This window comes from Notolepis coatsorum (genome assembly GCF_963971535.1).
Source record: "Notolepis coatsorum genome assembly, chromosome: 18".
Lineage (NCBI taxonomy): Eukaryota > Metazoa > Chordata > Actinopteri > Aulopiformes > Paralepididae > Notolepis > Notolepis coatsorum.
In genome coordinates this window covers 48,790,385-48,810,253 of record NC_140182.1, presented here as the reverse complement: position 1 = coordinate 48,810,253, position 19,869 = coordinate 48,790,385, and the positions used below count along the sequence as shown (strand labels likewise).

Below are 19,869 nucleotides of genomic sequence, written 5' to 3'. Positions count from 1 at the left end.
CACAGTGACCAAAACCACTTGAGCGCTTCCAGGTGTTACCCGACAACCTCTGAGGGAAAAACAAAACAAGAAAACAACAAAGACTTCTCGGCCTTGGTGGACAGAACAAGAATTCAATACCCCTTTGTCTGGAGGGACACTGTGTCCACAAATCTCAAGACGTCTACTTTGAGGGGACAGCGCTGCACGGAAGAGGAAAATAATTCCTCATTTGTACAAAAAATAATCTATCAAAGACCTATTTATAATAGGATAGATTTCAAGATGGAGGATCACATGTCTAAAATCAACATGATACCTTCTGCCAACTCTAATGTCTTACAGCCCTCCAGAGACGACTCTCCAGCAGGTGAGGCAGCATCCCATCAATCACATTTTTAAAAAGACCTGAACAATGATTTTAAATAACCTAAAATCAATAACATTCTGCTGTCATTTTCAACTGGAAGTTCCATTGCCGTTATCAAAACAAACCGTGTCCTTGTATGTAAATTGCTCTGCAGCTAAAGCTCCCTCTCCAGGGAAGGTGCCCTGCCTGCTGTGTAAGGTGTGCTCCGACTCCAGCAGCGGGAAACACTACGGTATCTACGCCTGCAACGGCTGCAGTGGCTTCTTCAAGCGCAGCGTGAGGCGTAGACTCATCTACAGGTAGGATAATAATAAGTAATAATAATAATAATAATAATAATAATAATAATAATAATAATAATAATAATAATAATAATAATAATAATAATAATAATAGCTAATGATTTATATAGTGCCTTTCAAGAAACCCAAGGACACTTTACAAGGCAACAGAAAAAAGACATGTAAGGAATAAACTAAATAAATAATGATACAAATAAATGACAGGGAGACGACTAGAGGCCGTAGGCCTTAGTGAACAGGTGGGTTTTCAGGGCCGTCTTCCAAGGATTTGGCAGAACGGATCTCAGCCGGGAGAGAGTTCCAGAGGGTGGGTGGGGGGCCACCACGCTGAAGGCCCTGTCCCCCAAAGTTTGTAGGCGGTGCGGGGGATGGAGAGCAGATCCGTGTCTGAGGATTGCAGCCTCCAGGAGGGGGTGTAGGGGTGGAGGTCGTCAGATAGGTACCGGGGGGCAAGGGCTTGGAGGGATTTGTATGCAAGGACAAGGATCTTATAAGAGACACAGGACTTGACCGGGAACCAGTGGAGGTGGTTAAACAAACAACACACTGCAGCACCCACTCTCCACACTTTAGATCACCTAAACACACTTTATATTTATTGATAAAGGATTTGCACTACAACTCGTACACCTTACTGTAAATTGTACCTAAATTGTACCTCATCTCATTTCTGCTTTGCACTATAAAGTATTGTATATTAGTACACTGCATAGTATATTGTATATTATATGGTAACTCAGTTACTTCTATTCTGCATCGAACATTGTACATATGTCTATACTGAACACTGTGACCTCTTTTTTTACTTCTAATTTACATGCTATACTATTTTATTTCATACTTATCTTGTCTAGCACAGTCTCTGGAGCGTAACAGTAAGAAGCATTTTGTATAAAAGTATTCTGTACTTCTGTATGACAACTATTAAAGAAACTTGAAACTTGAACTTGAGGTGGATGAGGGTGGGGGTGATGTGCTGCCAGGGCTTGGTGCTAGTGAGAACCCTGGCAGCTGAGTTCTGCACAGGGTGTTGCTGGGTACCCCGGACAGGACTCCATTACAGTAGGCATGGATGAGGGTCTCTGCCACGGAGTCGGTGAGTGAACGACGTCTGGAGATGTTTTTGAGGTGGAAGAATGCAGATTTAGTGACAGACATGATGTGGGACTGAAAGGAGAGTGTAGAGTGCAGGATGGAGCAGCCATCCACATCCATCCACTCAATGCATTTCAGAATTCTGTTATTGTTCGATCTGAATAATCGCATGATTCGCATCCGTGCCAATGTCACAGGTGTCAGGCGGGAACCGGCATGTGCCCCGTTGACAAGGCCCATCGCAACCAGTGCCAAGCCTGCCGCCTGAAGAGGTGCCTCCAAGCTGGCATGAACAAAGACGGTGAGGACCCATCAAGTAAAGTAGGCCCAAGTGCCTAGACTAGACATGCTTCCCTGTGCCATTTTAGATTAGATTAAAATGTATTGTCATTATACAAGTACAGTACAACGAAAAAGAAGTTGGCATCTAACCAGAGTGCAAATGTAACAGTAAAGTGCAATAGCAATATACAATGTACATGTGATTAAACTGGATATACAATATATAGTACTACTGAGTAATAGTGCTAATCAGATGCATGTACAATGTTATAGTATTATTGTGTACAGTGATACAGGTATAAAGACACTATGGTAGTAAGACATGTGTAGTCCCAAACAGGAGGTCTGCTTTTAGTCAGACAACCTTTTCCGTGAGAGCAGCCCACACCTGGAACAGTCTGCCAACACGGCTCAGGGAGTATCAAAGTTACATTTCATTTAAAACTAACTTAAAATCATGGTTGAGAGATGGTCAAGTGTGCGACCATTTTAACTGAGGGGTTGTATTGTAATGTATTTTAAAGTATTTATTTGTATGTATTTTAGTGTATTGTAACCTATACTGATTCCTACTGTGTTTTAATTATTGTACTATGTTTTAATTATTGTTGTGCTCATGTCACCTGCCCCAGAGACTACAGTTGAAAATTAGCCAACTTGGCTAAACTGGCATATTTACAGTCAAATGTTCTAGCTCTTTCAATGCCATGCCTGGTTTTCCGTTTTACCGCTTGAATGCCACCATCCGCGCCAATGTTAACGTTAATATCGCCTAATCTATGTTTTAAATTATGGCTATGTGTCTAATCTGCCCATCGCATTATCAAATACTATTTTCCAGTCAGTGCTGTGAAGGCAGATTCTTTTTTTATCGCGTCGTTTCCGTTTCAGAGCAGTTAGAAAAGCCCCCGTTTTGATATAAAAAACAGCTCATTCTGGAGCATTCTATGAAAATCGTCTTTTAGTGGAATATTCCACAACGTTGATATTCGTCGGCCTTTTTATGAATCGTTTTCAAATAAACGCTAGATGATCAATATTATACGTGCACGCACGCACATTACGGCCGCGCACTGATAATCGCCCTGTTGATGATTTCCTCTCGGACTTTTACAATGAAACCGAAAGAAGACATTTCACAAAACAGCTTATAACTTCATCAAACTTACTCCGATTATCCTACCACTGATAACACAGAGTCCTTACCTGACATCAGATGGTATCCAACTGGTATATTCCAATTCCTGATCACCATTCGAAAAAATCGATAAGTGTATGGATCCAACGCGACACAGTAGATCTCTATGATCCGCGGGGATCTGAGGCTCCAGAATGAACTGTGGTAACCCCGGCTGGATCAGTGAACTGGAAAATGTGGAGTACCGGATTTTTTTCCCCATTCATTTTCATTGAGTCCATTCCAAAATCACTTATGTCATCTGGGAGACGACAGGGGGCGCTTTTTTCCACAGTGATCGTCGGCGCCCCTCGGCTATACTCGGGTAGGCTCGGGTGATGCAATAATTTTTCAGATCGCAAAAAAATAAAATAAAAAAAAAATCCGAGAAATCTCGTGAGTGGCTAGCAACCACCTATAAAAAAACACGAGAAATCTCGTGAGTGGCACTGAAAGAGTATGCACTGTCTCTGTATTTTAAACCAATAAATACAAATACAAAAATACTTGCCAGCAGTATAACTAGTAAGAGTAGGTAAAGGATATTATGTACAGATATAGATATAGTATCTACAGGTATGCAAAAAGGACTATGCAGGTATACAGACTTTACTTACTTCTTAATTATTTTTTCTTTTTTACTGTATGTAGCACACTCTCAGGGGCTCATACAGAAACAAGCATTTCATCATACAGTATTCTGTATTTTGTTGTGACTAATAATAAACAAACTTGAACTTGAAATGAGGTAAAAATGTATATATGTATTGTATACAGCATTATTGTACATGCTATCATACAGAGTTACAGTATATGGGTAGACTATATTTTGAGGTAGGTATTTATGATTACAGTCAGTGTAAGGCAGTTGTAGACAGTTGTAAATTGAGAATAGGTAACAGAGTTCATACAGTATGGGTAACAGAGTCTAGAGTATAGGCAATGGAGTGCAGGTTATATTTAATACATTACTCTCTCTATTCCTGTCATGCCACATCACTCCCATCTTAGTTTCCCTTCACTGGCTCCCCATCAAATTTAGAATTCAGTTTAAGGTTCTGGTCATCACCTACAGAGCACTTCATGGTCAGGCACCTGCGTATATCTGCGACCTACTGCGTCCTTACACCACGAGTAGATCCAGGTCTTCTGACCAGGGCATGTTGGCTGTCCCCCGGTCTAGATTAAAAACAAAAGGTGACCAAGCCTTTGAAACCGTGGCCCCCAGGCTATGGAATGCTCTTCCCATGGACTTAAAGGAAAACTCCAACATTTTGGGAAATGAGCTTATTTGCCATCTACCCTGGAGTTAGACAAGAAGATACATACCTTTTTCTTCTCTGTGCATGCAGTAGGAGTAGGAAGACGTTGGGAACTAGGCTAATGGAGGAACCTACTTCCAGTGACTGACGCTAAGCTAGCCTAACGGTGCGCGTCTTCCTACTCCTACTGCATGCACAGAGAAGAAAAAGGTATGTATCTTCTTGTCTAACTCCAGGGTAGATGGCAAATAAGCTAATTTCCCAAAATGTTGGAGTTTTCCTTTAAGTTCAAGTTCAAGTTCAAGTTCTTTAATAGTTGTCATACAGAAGTACAGAATACTTTCATACAAAATGCTTCTTACTGTTGTCTCTGTAAACACTTTTTAAAAGCAGTGCTAAAGACTGTGTTGTTCAAACAGGCTTTTGGCTAACTATGTCTGTGTAAATCTTTTATGTCTTTTTTCTTTCTTTCACGTTTTACTTACTTTCTTTTTAACACTTTGGTTGCCTAAGGTTAAATTAATGATATACCATAGATTGCCAGCGCTATTTGTCTATGGAGAAAGTCCCCTTCTTTGCAGGGCTATAACTTTTTAAATTCTATTGCTACATTGCCATTATTAGGGCCCATTCAAAGTCCTATATGTATTGTTCATTGTGTAGCAACGTTAAACTTTTTCATTCACATATTCATAGTAAAGTATGGTCTAATGTATAAGTATGTTTTCATCTCTTTCTGCAGCTTTCTCCAGAACGTGATATATAGCCCCAAATGCATTATATTGATGATGAAATACAGTTTGATGGCAATCAGCGCAATATAAAAAATTCCAACTAGACGTACTTCTAGAAGTTACTACACGTCATCTGATGTTGACCGGATGGGCGAGGGGGCGTTTATAATTCCGTGGGCAGCGTTATACCAATCATCTAATGTGGGTCAAATGTTGATAATATCAGTTATTATCGAAGACGGTAACGTTACACGCTGAAACTCACCCCAGTCTCCGCGCGCCGTTGGGCGATCATCGTCGAGTAGAAATTTTATCATTATGGGATATATTTTTACCCGGTCCATCTCCAGCTTGTATAATGGTATATACGTCCAAATCATGTTGTTTATCGAGTTATTGCCAATCGATCACCGTGTAGCGTGACGAGCCAGAGTCCCATGAACCATAGCGAGCGCCCGGAAGTACTACGGTCGTCATGACAACCTCTATTCAACATCCTGTTTTGGCGATTGCGCCGATCGGCCACCAGATGGCGCTCCTGAACCGCCAGAGAGCTCAGTGGGTCCTGCTGGTGGATCTCAGGCCAGCGGAGGGACATTATTAATCCGATCGCAGATTTTTGAAATATTGATATAAGGACGCTGTACAGCGTCCCCCGGCACCTTTAGCATGGCCAGCAAAGACGTGAAAAGACGTGTCCCGGCACTCAAAGTGTTAACATGCTGCTATTCTTGCACTCTATTGATGTTTTTATATGTGAAGCACTTTGTGATCCTGGTCTGTGAAAGGTGCTATATAAATAAACCTTACTTACTTACTTACTGTCCCTCCGTAGCTGTGCAGAACGAACGTCAGCCTCGAAGCACCGCTCAGATCAGCCCGGACTCGATGAACATGGACCCGGATCAGGACCACCTGACCACCACGCGGGAGCCCAGCTCTTCTGCTGCGTACTCTGTCATCAGCAAACCCACCTCGGTGATCCGTCCAGCACCCAGCCAGCCCTGCAGCAGCCCCAGCAACAACCACCGCCTCATGGTCGGCCTGCTGACCGCAGAGACCTGCACCAAACTGGAGCCAGAGGATGGTGAGAACGGATGGGAATGGGTGGATCCGGGCATATGCCGACATTAGTACCATCAGTAGACAACCTGTAGCATTATTGTGCCATTTTAATGGTGTGCTACTTAATACATGTGCAAACTGAATAACAAGCACATCACTAATTTAATCAACAAATACATTTAAGTTAATTTCTCCTTTACGTTACATGGTTGCTGAGTGCTATAACCTACACTCATAATACCAATTTATTATCTGAAGATACAGTAGGTATATCTAAACAGCTTAATAACTTGTTTTGTAAAAAAACATAAATGGTGCCAGCAAATACTGTATAATAATATGTACCTAATCAGTTAGGAACCAGCAGCCTTACCATGCATCTGATCTGCTCTCTCTTTCAGTGGAGGAGAATATCGACGTGACATCCGATGACCCAGAGAGGGAGAGGAACCCCTCAGACTGTAGCAGTTTGTCCCCATTCAACTGTACGGAGAGCGTGTACGAGACCTCCGCTCGCCTGCTCTTCATGTCAGTCAAGTGGGCAAAGAATCTGCCGGTCTTCTCTCACCTGCCATTCAGAGATCAGGTCAGAGACCCTTTGTCCCCGTGTGTATTTACATCACGTCAGCAACAGACACTGTTCGTGAATATCGGGCGGCGGAATCAAATTTTTAGATATAGTTCATTTGAATGTATTTTTAACATCTGGAATACATGGCAATCGCATTTAACTGAGTCCACTTCCTGATATTCACTAAACTAAAACACTATCATGACTGTAGCAGTTCATTGTAGGAAACAGATGCTATGTTGAAATAATTTCCCACTTTCTGTGTGTATATATATATATATATATATATATATATATATATATATATATATATATATATATATATATATATATATATATATATATATATATATATATATATATATATATATATATATATATATATATATATATATATATATATATATATATATATATATATATGTGTCTATATTGGATATATATATATATATATATATATATATATATATATATATATATATATATATATATATATATATATATATATATATATATATATATATATATATATATATATATATATATATGTCTATATTGGATATATACCTGTATTGGATATAATGTATATTTATCTGTACTGGATATATATGTGGATATGTATCTGTATTGGATATGTATGTGGAAGACTGATGTCTGTATTTCTATGTAATCTACAGGTGATTCTGCTGGAGGAGGCTTGGAACGAGATGTTTCTCCTCTGTGCCATCCAGTGGTCTCTGCCCCTGGACACCTGCCCCCTGCTCTCTCTGCCTGAACTTTCCCCGACACAACAGTCCAAGACCATCGTCCCCGCGGCTGACCTACGCGTCCTAGAAGAGATCTTTAACCGCTTCAAGGCCATGGATGTGGACCCCACAGAGTTCGCCTGCCTGAAGGCCATCGTTCTGTTCAAGCCAGGTGAGGCACGTTTCTTTCTTTTTCCATCTTCTCATACCGTTTCGTGGTGAAGGGGCATTGCAACTAATGTCCACTGTTTGACTCCCTGGAGCAGAGACCCGTGGTCTCAAAGACCCGGAGCAGGTGGAGAACCTGCAGGACCAGTCGCAGGTGTTGCTCGGTCAACACATCCATTCAATATACCCAAGCCAGAGCACCAGGTAAGCCTCCCTTCAACCTCCTGTAACTCTTCCTATGACATAGTGCAGTGGTTCTCAAACTGTGGTACGCGTACCACTAGTGGTACTTGGTGGTACTGCTGGTGGTACTTGAAAACATTTACAAAAAAGCTATTTTTTTTTTTACATTTTTTTTTTTTTTTTTTTAAACATAACATCAAATTAGACACACAAGCATTAACAGTAAACATCCAGTAAAAAAATTGTTTGCAGTCAGGCCACTGAAATTAGAAGCAGGCCAGGCCAGTGTTTCTGGTTGCGGTGGCGCGATAGTTAGATAACCTAAGTGGGGAACAACCAGGAGATCACTGTGACAGAGAGTAATGCAGTCTAAACAGTCATAAATCTTTAATTCAACTTCAGCCCTGATCATAACCATTTATTTTTAGATTTTTTTGTAATGTCAGATAAAAAATCTGACATTACAAAAAATCCATCAAAATCTGTGTTGCTGCTAATCATTGACACATGCCTAGCCTGTAACAATCCCCCCCAGAAAAATGTACTTTGCATTTGATATATTGAAAATATTTTACTTTGTGTGTTTTTTTTAACAATAATTTGTGATGCCATCACACAAACTGGCATTTAAAGGGTAAACATAAAAAAAAATGTATTGAATATGTGTTTTCTTTTCTTTTTTACAATAATTTGTGATGCCCATCACAAACACTGGCATTTAAAGGGTAAACATTTTAAAATGCCTGCACCAGAATGCAGGAAATTAAGTTTTTGTAACAAGATAATTGTGTGTGTGTGTGTGTGTGTGTGTGTGTGTGTGTGTGTGTGTGTGTGTGTGTGTGTGTGTGTGTGTGTGTGTGTGTGTGTGTGTGTGTGTGTGTGTGTGTGTGTGTGTGTGTGTGTGTGTGTGTGTGCGTGTGCGTGTGCGTGTGTGTGTGTGTGTGTGTGTGTGTGAGAGAATGATGGACAATCGCTTGCTGTGTGAGAGAGAGAGAGAGAGAGAGACAGACAGACAGACAGACAGACAGACAGACAGACAGACAGACAGACAGACAGACAGACAGAGAGAGAGAGAGAGATAGAGAGAATTAAGTACATTTGCTGAAATACAGTTGTTCTTAATTTTCTCACTTGCTATGTGAGAATGTTAGTTATTATGTTCTCAATGCCCCTTGCATTGTATGAGTTGTGTGGAGGCGTTTGCTAGTTCTAGTGCTATCCCTTTGTACATTGTGGCTGTGTCTGACAAAAGTTAACAATACATAATGGTATTAGGAATACATTTGCCTCCTGCGTGAACTGCGCATAGCTGAATAGACTGTATTTTAACGCCGGTCATATGGTGGTACTTGGAGAGCCAGCTACGTTCTCAGGTGGTACTTGGTGTAAAAAGTTTGAGAACCACTGACATAGTGCAATGGGCTTCAACCACAAGAATAAGCTATATTTGTCATGTAAATAACAGAAACGTCACGTTATTCACTCCTCTTTGTTCTTTGTCTGTTAAGGTTTGGGAGACTATTACTGCTGCTGCCGTCCCTACATTTTGTCAGCTCTGCGAGAATAGAGCAGCTGTTCTTTCAAAGGACCATTGGCAACACACCTATGGAGAAGCTACTGTGTGACATGTTCAAAAACTAATTTCTCTCTCCCAAGCTATGCTGTTCCAGAGTTTTTTTCTATGTTGTAAAAATAATATTGATAAATAGTTAAGAATTATAAATGGTACATGGACTGCATTTATATACAACTTTACAATGTATGCCTCACATTCACACACTGACGGCAGAGGTGACCATGCAAGGTGCCAACCTGCTCATCGGGAGCAGTTAGGGGTTAAGTGTCTCAAAGGACACGCTGGCCGGGAGGAGCCAGAATCACACTGGGAACCTTCTGATTAGGGAGACACTGTCACCCTCACCATCCCCAATATACTAAGATGGAAAATGATTAAACCTTTGGAAACCTATCACTTTTTTTTGGAAATGTTCAGTGGAGGGGTTAACGATGATGTCGTGCTGGCGATAGATAGATAAAACATATTATATCTATGGTGCTGGCCTCCAATCCAAGGTCACCACACCATACACCTATACACAATATATACACCATGTAATATAATCTATAAAGAGAATAACTTATTTACCATTAAGTAAACATGAAGTGATTCTTGTAGAGATTTAGAAACATTAGAGTGAAGCTGAGAACAGAAATATAAAGTGACTATTTGATGGCTTTAACTCTCCACTATAAGACCTTTGTACAACCGAAGAAAACACAGCTTTAGTGTCCCTTGTGGACGAAAGCTTCTATTATATTGAATAAAAACCATTTATGTATGCGTATTGGGTAGAAGGAAAATAGTATTTTGTTTTCACATTCAAAAATGACTTTCATATATTTTTGTATTTATAATAAATAAATAAATAAACACCAGTGTTATTTTATGTCTTTCTTGTAAGTGTTCATCTCAGGTCATAAAATGTACCTAAAGGAACATGTCAACATAGGAAATGCGCTTACCTTCTTCTCCTACTTGTCTTCTCCAGAGTCAGACAAGAAGATAGATACCAATTTCCTGTTCAGTAGAAATCTATCCGGCTGCAAGCTAGCCTATAGCACAAATAAGATAAGATATTCCTTTATTGGTCCCCTTGGGGAAATGCAGGCATCATAGGAGCATGGGGAGAGGTGGTACAGGTAGAACACATAATACAGGTAATAAAATGATAGTACAGTAGAAAAGTAAAAATAGGCAGTGTAAATAATATAACAATATAATTATTAGAGTATACACATTATGAGCAAGTAGGCAGCATAATCAAGGTGCAGACGAGGGTCTGTCTGTATAATATATATATATATATCAGTTATATTATGCATTTTTACTATAAATATAGTTACAATGGACACTAGAATCTAAATATATACTATGAGTAAGTAAGTACAGTATACACAGGTGCAGTATGCATAAGGTACGTATGGCATGATATAGGCTACGACATACGTTCTACGTTGTCCGTTTAGGTCGGAGTCAGACACACTCAAGAATGGATTGCACGGACCAAGTTGCACCCTTACTTACAATTCATTATGAATTGAAAATGGGGGACCCTGATGTAAACAAGACGAAAGTCTTTCTCTGGTCTGCATCCCCTTAACAATTGTGTGTATTGAGCCGTACTGTATTGTACCCATTCTGAAATCTGTTAATAAAATTTGCATTCAATCAATAAGTCTGCACTGTGATTGATTCAATGAAAATTGTATTAGCAGATTGCAGAATGGGTACAATACAGTACAGCTCAATACACACAATTGTTAAGGGGATGCAGACCAGAGAAAGGCTTTCATCTTGTTTACATCAGGGTCCCCCATTTTCATTTCATAATGAATTGTAAGTAAGGGTGCAACTTGCTCCGTGCAATCCATTCTTTGTGGATTTAGCCCTCAGTGTATGTGTAGACATTCCTAGTTGTTCTCGAGTTCTGCTGCCGTCTGGCTGCTGGCAGCGGTCCCTGCCCACTGTTGTGGAGCCTGATGGCCGCTGGTACGAAGGACTGGCCAAGGCGGTTAGTTGAGTGTCGGAGCGGTATGAGTCTGTGACTGAACGTGCTTCTCATCTAGCTCATCATAGGGGGGTGGGAGGGATTCTCCAGGATAGTGGCCAGCTTCCTTCTCATCCTCCTTTCTGCCACCACCACCTCTAGTCTGACCAGCTTGACTCCCACCACGGAGCTAGCCTTCCTCACCAGCTTGTTCAGTTTGTTGGTGTCCCTTGAATGAATGAATGAATGAATGAAAACTTTATTTAACAGATTGCAGAATGGGTACAATACAGTACGGCTCAATACACACAATTGTTAAGGGGATGCAGACCAGAGAAAGACATTTGTCTTGTTTACATCAGGGTCCCCCATTTTCAATTCATAGTGACATTTATGACATACACAACATACAGATATATATCCAGACCCGGCGCCATGGGCGGGCATTAGGGGGCCGGGCCCGCCCACTGAGTCAGCTGTGCCCACCCTGGTACATTTTTTCATTTTTATTATTATTTTTTTTTAATCAAAGTCGACTATCCAAATCCTTAGTCGGGGACAGCCCTAGTGGGCACTGATGTCAACAACAACACTACTGAAGCTAGCACGGCACTCTGTGAGAATTCGTTTTCTATACCCTCAAGAACGTCTTTACAGAACATCGCCTTAGTATGCTTCATCGACGCAAGGCCAATTTAATTCAGTTGGCATTTGAGAAGGACTTAACAAAAAAGTTCAGGAATGAGTGGAGAGGGGCAGTGTTTTAAGAAGATTTCCCTCTGTCCCCAAACGCCGCTTGCCGCTCTACTAATGATGGTGAGTAGCCTGTGGAGGAATTTTGTTTGCTTTTTTATGCACCTTATTTTTGTCAGTTCAGTTTGTCAGTGAATTCAGAAGTGTTGAATAAATGGAGACTTTTCAAAGATATAGAATAGAATAGAATAGAAATGTATTATCCTGAGGGAAATTGACTGCAAATCACTCAACATTAAACATTTAGACAGAACAAGTCACGAATAAGAATAACAAAACAAATGGCCTAAGAATAGAATAAAATGAAATAGAATAAAAATAGAATAAAAGATACAGTAAATAAATACAGTAAAAATATACTGAAGTCTACAGTAGGTGTAATATTGCACAGTGCTGTTTAAAAAGTAAGAGTCCAGGAAGATGGTAACTGTCACTCAGTGCTCAGTGATGCAGTGAGGCACAGTGATGCATTGTATAGTCTGATGGCTGTCGGAATGAAGGACTTCCTGTGCCGTTCAGTGCTGCATTTAGGTAGTGTGAGCCTATAACATGCTCCTCCTGTCAGCCAAGTCTGTGTATAGTGGGTGGGAGGGGTTTTCCCTGATGGCCTGGAGCTTAGCAAGGTTCCTCCTCTCCGCCACCCTCGCTAGAGTCCAGCTCCACCCCAACCACGCTACTGGCCTTCCTGACCATCTTATCCAGCCTGTTTGTGTCCCCTGCTCTCAGTCCGTTGCCCCAGCAGGTCTGTTATATATATCCGTTCAGTCTGTTTTTGTATAAGTGAATGTTCTTAAGATAGAGAGAAATTTGATTTTTCAATTGCCTCTCTAGTTTAGTTCATCACCGTGGCCAGCGCCAAGCAAGCCACAGTGCCGTTGTCCCAGCTGAAACGTATAAAAGGGAACCTGTGTTGAAAAACCATTGTACCCCCCCGAAAACATTTTATGCCCCCCCACTAATTTTTTTCTGTAGCCTGGTCTGTATATATCATGCCATTTATGGCATAGGGACATACAGTACATGACATACAGGTATATAGTACTGTTACATTTGTGACATATACGATATGCAAATATGCAGTACTGTTACCCATAGATCCTAACAGAGATTATATACATATGATGGGGAGGAGACTGTACATTAGGGGGGGGTGGGAGAAAAAATATACATACGGTGGGGAGAAAATATATACATACGGTGGGGAGGAGACTGTCTATTTGGGGGGGGGGGGGGGGGGGGGGGGGGGGGGGTTGGACCTTTACGGTGGCCAGTTTCCAATTGCAGCCTCCCGTAGGTGCTCTTTGAGAGCGGTTTTGAATGTGGGTAGGGATTCACATATTTTTACGGCTGTGGGTAGGGCGTTAATAAATAATAATGCAGGACCTGCTCAGAGGTCTTTAATTGGCATGCAATTATCCTCAACACACACACACACGCATGCATTGTCTCTGTAGGATCGCCGATGCGATTCATCTCTGCGATTAACCCATCCCATCGTCCTTTCCCCCCCAAGGGCAGCCGGGAGCAGACAGGCGTCAACGTGAACCGCGCCAGGGGACCAATCCAAGTGCTCCTGTCCGTCTTCGTCAAGGACGCCACAGCGTTAGCGATCTGTTGTTGTGCATGTTTTTCCATTGGGTTTATCTTATCGGGGGGGGAAGCCCTTGCGAGCACAGGGAGAACATGCAAACTCCACACAGAAAGGCCTGGGAGATACCCCACCTGGGTACCTGGCATTATGGAAACCTGTTCCCCAAGCGGGAATCGAACCCTGGACCTTCTTGCTGTGAGGCGACAGTGTTAACCACTACACCACCGTGCCGCACAAGTCGTAGTACCCTTGAATTGATGTAGCAACCCCCCCCACCCCCCCACGGAGCTAGCCTTCCTCACCAGCTTGTTCAGTTTGTTGGTGTCCCTTGAGTTGATGTAGCCCCCCCACCATACCACAGCATAGAAGAGGACGCTGGCCACTACCATCTGGTAAAACGACTGCAACAGTCTATTGCACATGTTGAAAGACGTTGCTGGAAATTAATGGAAGCGGATATGGATCAGCTAGCCTAGCTGTTGGCCAAAAACACCTCTCCCAGAGTTTTAACCTCACATAAAACATGTCCAATCTAAACTCTCACGAAGCATTTCAGTCATGAGTAAAGTAAAGCACATTCTGGATAGAAAATCACTCTACATTCTCTACTGTTCACTAGTTTTACCATATTTAAATTACTGTGCTGAAGTCTGGGGAAACAATTATAAGTCTACACTACAACCACTTTTTATACTCCAAAAAAGGGCCATAAGGATAGTTCACATTGCAGGTTATCGTGATCACACTAACATATTGTTTTTGGAGTCAAAGACATTGAAGTTAAATGATCTTGTGGAATTTTAAACGGCACAATTAATGTATAAAGCAAAAAGTCATGCACTTCCAAGAAACATTCAAGAATTGTTCTTTGATAGGGAGGGGGGTTATAATCTGAGGGGAGAACACAATTTAAAGGTGCTAAACGTACGCACTACCATGAGAAAACACTGCATCTCGATATGTGGAGTGAAACTGTGGAACAGTCTAAATGTGGTGCTAAAGCAATGTCCAAACATGAGACAATTCAAACTGATGTATAAGGAAATTATGTTCACAAGGTACAGGGATGAGGAAGGGACTTGATATTCACGGGTGTTGTTTTCTATTTTATTTCTTTTATATATAGTTTTTGTTTTTTGTTTTGCATATATATATATATATATATATTTTTTTCTTTTTTTTCTTTTTTTCTTTTCTTTTTTATGTTTAAAATAGTACACTCATTTGAGTAATGGAAAAGGGGTAGGATTAAATAAGTGTATACTTCTTCCTACTCCTTTTCAAACATGCAGATTGAGTTGTTTTGCTTTTTGATATTGTTTGTTTGTATTCATTGCATGTTCGAAATAAAGATTCAAATAAAAAAAAATTAAAAATAAAATCAAAGCTGTAGCCCTATTTTCAGAAATCTCGCCTAAAGGTACATGCCTAAGTAAATGGAAGATTGCTCCACTTCTACAAGGCCAATTTGCATGTTCTTCGTATCTAGGAACATCTAGGGACCTGGGGGTATGTATTTCCAGTGTCAGAAATATTGTGTCTGTTACTAGGCTTGAGTAAATTGTAATGAAAAGAGGGAGAATATAAATTATGATTTATTTTTGCATCTGTGCCGGTGAATAACACCATGTTACAATTGTGAGCAAACCGAGCTCGCTCACTGAGCTCATTCAGCACCTTCTTGAGATCAAGTGTAAAGAAAATCTAAGCAAATAAATAAAGGGAAGATGATTAAACAGAAGGATTTGTAGATACAGTAATAAATGATAATCGATTTTAATTATAAATTCATATTTGACCATGAACTTGACCTTGACCTTATTATGGCCAAATCATACATCTATGGATAGGGAAAAGGCTCCTCTTTCCAATGGCAGGGTTAAATCTGGATTTAGTCATTTCCTCACGGTTTTACGATAAAAGAGATATAATTAGCATTTTTCCGATAAATTCTTATTTTCAGTAAATCTTACAAAACATCGGTAAAATTTTAAATATACACTTTGACTGCTGTTTTGATAGGGTTATGGTCTTTACTCTTGGCAACAAAAAAACTCATCCATGAGGACGATTCGCGACGCGCCACTTTGCTGACCTCTAGCGTATAGATATAATACAATATATAGATAAAATTATAGCCCTATTTGTTGCCTGCCAATTGCCCTTTCGGATGACAAAATCCGTTCAGCGGTTACATGCCGATATGTGAGGCGTGCGACAAAGTACACATTACCACCCCCGACCTCCGGGGGCTCTAGCTCCGTCAATCATTTGGCGATCTCGAAACATTTTGGACAGGGTTGTAGCGCGTGATTTTTTTCCGTAGCCTATGTTTGCGAAGACGCTCTCTGATTGGCTAGCCGCGTACAGCGAAGACCCTCTCTGATTGGTTTAGCGCCGAAGGGTCTCTTCCGCCTTGTACATATATATTATCTGCTTCAAAGTGGTTATGCTTTGGCCCTCTTTCGAAGTGGGTTATGCTTAGAGTGTTAGGGTTAGGGCTAAGGTTAAGGTTAGGGTTAAGGTTCGGGTTAGGGAACAACATATCAATTGTTGTTGAGTATGCGGAAGTGACCCTTCGGCGCTAAACCAATCAGAGAGGGTCTTCGCTGTACGCGGCTAGCCAATCAGAGAGCGTCTTCGCAAACATAGGCTACGGGGGAAAAATCACGCGGTTGTAGCCATAGATATCTATATAGAACACTAGATAGCTTAAGGCGAAGTCACCAGCGTCACTGAACCGCCGCCATCTTGCTCGAGTCAGCCTTGAGTGAGGGTGAGTGAGCTGCACAGACAAAAATACTCATAACTCGCTGAAATATTGACGGATTTACAAACGGGTTGGTTTATTACAAGCATTATTAACGTGGCTATGATTCAAGCGGTTTGTAAAAAAAAACTAAAAAAACTGCCTTTAAGTAAAAAAGTAGACATGAATGTTATCAGTAGCTGAGCTGCCTCGAGCAAGATGGCCGCCCTACGACGACGTCGCTCTACATTGGCCGGCAGCGCAGGTAAGCTATCTAGTGTTCTATATAGATATCTATGGTTGTAGCGTGTGATTTTTTTCCCCGTATCCTTTGTTTGCGAAGACGCTCTCTGATTGGCTAGCCCGCATACAGCGAAGACCTTCTCTGATTGGTTTAGCTCCGAAGGGTCTCTTCCGCCTTGTACATAATATTCTCTGCTTCGAAGTGGTTATGCTTTGGCCCTCTTTCGAAGTGGGTTATGCTTAGAGTTAGGGTAACACTAACCCTAACCCTAACTCTAAGCATAACCCACTTCGAAAGAGGGCCAAAGCATAACCACTTCGAAGCAGAGAATTACAATTCGGACATTTCTATCCCAGAGCCCTTCGGAGCTAAACCAATCAGAGAGGGTCTTCGCTGTACGCGGTCTAGCCAATCAGAGAGCGTCTTCGCAAACAAAGGCTACGGGGAAAAAATCATGCGGTTGTATTGAATTGATTGATTGATTGATTGATTGATTGAAAACTTTATTAACAGATTGCAGAATGGGTACAATACAGTACAGCTCTATACACAATTGTTAAGGGGATGCAGACCAGAGAAAGACTTTCGTCTTGTTTACATCAGGGTCCCCCATTTTCAATTCATCAGGACATATATGACATACATGACATACAGATAGACAGTACTGCTACATCTATACATTTATGACATACCAGATTTTCAAATACAGTACTGTTTGTGATACAAAAAGAGTCCAGAAAAGGGAGTATATACATTTGACGTGAAAACTGTACATTGGAGGAGGTTGGGTGGGGTTGGGTGGGGGGGTTGGGTAGGAGGGGTTGGGGGGGGAAACACTGTACAACTGTACAAGCAAAACTGTACATTGGAATATTGACAACCATACTATAGTATATACATTTGACGTAAAAACTGTACATAGGAGGAGGTTGGGTGGGGTTGTGTGTGTGTGTGGGGGGGGGGGGGGGGGTAGGGAGGGGTTGGGGGGGGGGAAACATATTGACAACCATACTAGGTCATTTACATTGGAGGGAGTTGGGGGGGGGGGGAAACACTGTACAAACAAGCAAAACTGTACATTGGAATATTGACAAAACCATACTAGGTAAATTACTGTACATTGGAGGGGGTTGGGTTAGGACATTTACAGGGGCCAGTTTCGAATTGCAGTCTCCCGTAGGAGTTCCTTGAGAGTGGTTTTGAAAGTGGGTAGTGATTCACATTCCTTTACAGCTTTGGGTAGGGCGTTCCACATTGATGTGGCATAATTGCTAAACGTGTTTAGTCCCTTGTTTGAGCCGAATCTGGGTTTAACAGGATTTGTGGAGCTCCCTCTGGTGTTGTGATCGTGGTATTCACTGACCTTTGGGAAGTATTTTGACATGTACATGGGTACCTTGGTCTAAGATGCCTAAGAAGAAGAAGAAGTCTTTAGTGGAGACAGAGGCAGAGTCATTTAGAAGATTGATTGATGGCTCGAAGGGGAGTGAGCAGTGGTGGGAGGCGTACAGGTCAGATTTTGAGACGTGTAGTTTTCGTGGTTGGCCCCGGCCCATGGAAGAGTGTCCGGGGTTTTGGGTGGACGAAGATTTGAACACGTTCAGTGAGGACTTGATACACAAATGGAGTTGCAAGGAGTGGGAATTGCTCATGGAGAGATATCTCGAGGAGGAGAGGAACGACAGCGATGGGGGTGAGAATAGCAAGGGCAAGGGTAAGGGGTCGGGTGGTGACGGTATGGAGTGTAGTGGGGAGGAGAGTGGGGGAGAAGAGTGGACAAAGGTGGAGAAGAAGAGTGAGGGGAAGGGGAGTAAGAGGAAGAAAGAGAGGGGAGATAGCTCGAGTGGGTCAGAGGATGAGGGTAGAGGAAAGGGTTTTGTAGGGTTGAATGTAGTGGTGCGATTTGAGGGAGAAAACGGAGTTGGGGATATAGAGCTGAGACAGCTGTCGAAACTCATTAAAGCGCAGTTAGGAGAGGTAAGGTACGGAAAGTTGTTGGGGGATGGGAACTTGTTTATAGGGTGTGTAAGTGTAGTGCAGGTAGAGAGGGCAAGGGAAATGAAGAGCATTGGCAAAGTGGTTATCTGTAGAGTAGCGATAGTAGGGGAGAAAAGGGATGGTGGTTGCAAGGGGGTAATTAGTGGAATTCCAATTAAGGTTAGTATGGATCAGCTGTTAGGAGATTTGAGGAGTGACAAACGTAATGGGAAAGTTAAGAGTGTAGAAAGGATGAAGAGAGGGGCAGAGAAGGAGGAGACAGGGACGATAGTCATTCAGTTTGAGGGTGAGGTTAGTCCGAAAGTGGTATTTTTAGGGTTTATGGCATATGGGGTTAGGGAGTTTGTGCCGAATCCGTTGAGGTGTTACAGGTGCCAGGAGTTTGGACATATAGCTAAGTTGTGTAGGAAGGGACAGAGATGTGGTAGATGTAGTGGGGAGCATAAGTATGGGGAGTGTGAACATGGAGTGGAGCCGAAGTGTTGTAGTTGTGGTGGGAAGCATAGTGTAGGTGTAGGGTATTGGGGTTGTGAGGCGGTGAAACGAGAGGTAGTGGTCCAGCAGGTGAGAAGGGAAGGTAGGATTTCTTATGCAGAGGCAGCTAGGAAGGTAGGACAGGGACAGCAAGGCAAGGGTCAGGGGTTTAGAGAAGGGGAGTTGGCAGTGAGGATAGTGCAGGAGGATCAGGGAAAGCAAGATGGGGATCAGGGTTTTAGAAGAGGGCATCTGACAGTAGAGGAAGTTCAGGAGGAGAAAAGGAGGGTGTGGGGGGAGAAGTTGGATTTAGTGGCCTTTGTGGCAGGAGTAGTGATTACAACAGCGATGATTAGTAGTAGGACAGTTAGGACTAAGTTGGTAGTTCAAGCAGCAGTGGGACACTTGGGTATGAAGGGGTTGACAGTGGAGGACGTTATAAGGGAGTTAAAGAGGGTGAGTGATCAAGTAGAGTTGGAGAAGGGGGTGGTGAGTGTTCAAGGAGGCCAGAGTCAGCCCACAGGAGGCAAGGAGGGACTCATAGATTAGGTTTGGATAGGGTGGTGATGTTAGGGATG

General features: G+C 41.9%; 1 protein-coding gene across 1 annotated transcript; it reads left to right on the top strand.

Moving 5' to 3' along the window:
* Positions 1 to 264: 264 nt before the first annotated feature.
* nr2e3 (nuclear receptor subfamily 2, group E, member 3) lies at positions 265 to 9,575 on the top strand (the record flags this gene model as incomplete). The annotated part of the gene is made up of 8 exons (XM_084335200.1): positions 265 to 349; positions 504 to 648; positions 1,944 to 2,047; positions 6,037 to 6,288; positions 6,668 to 6,852; positions 7,515 to 7,755; positions 7,850 to 7,955; positions 9,443 to 9,575. 8 exons carry the CDS (start codon positions 265 to 267, stop codon positions 9,573 to 9,575), a joined length of 1,251 nt encoding a protein of 416 aa, XP_084191326.1.
* Positions 9,576 to 19,869: the final 10,294 nt, after the last annotated feature.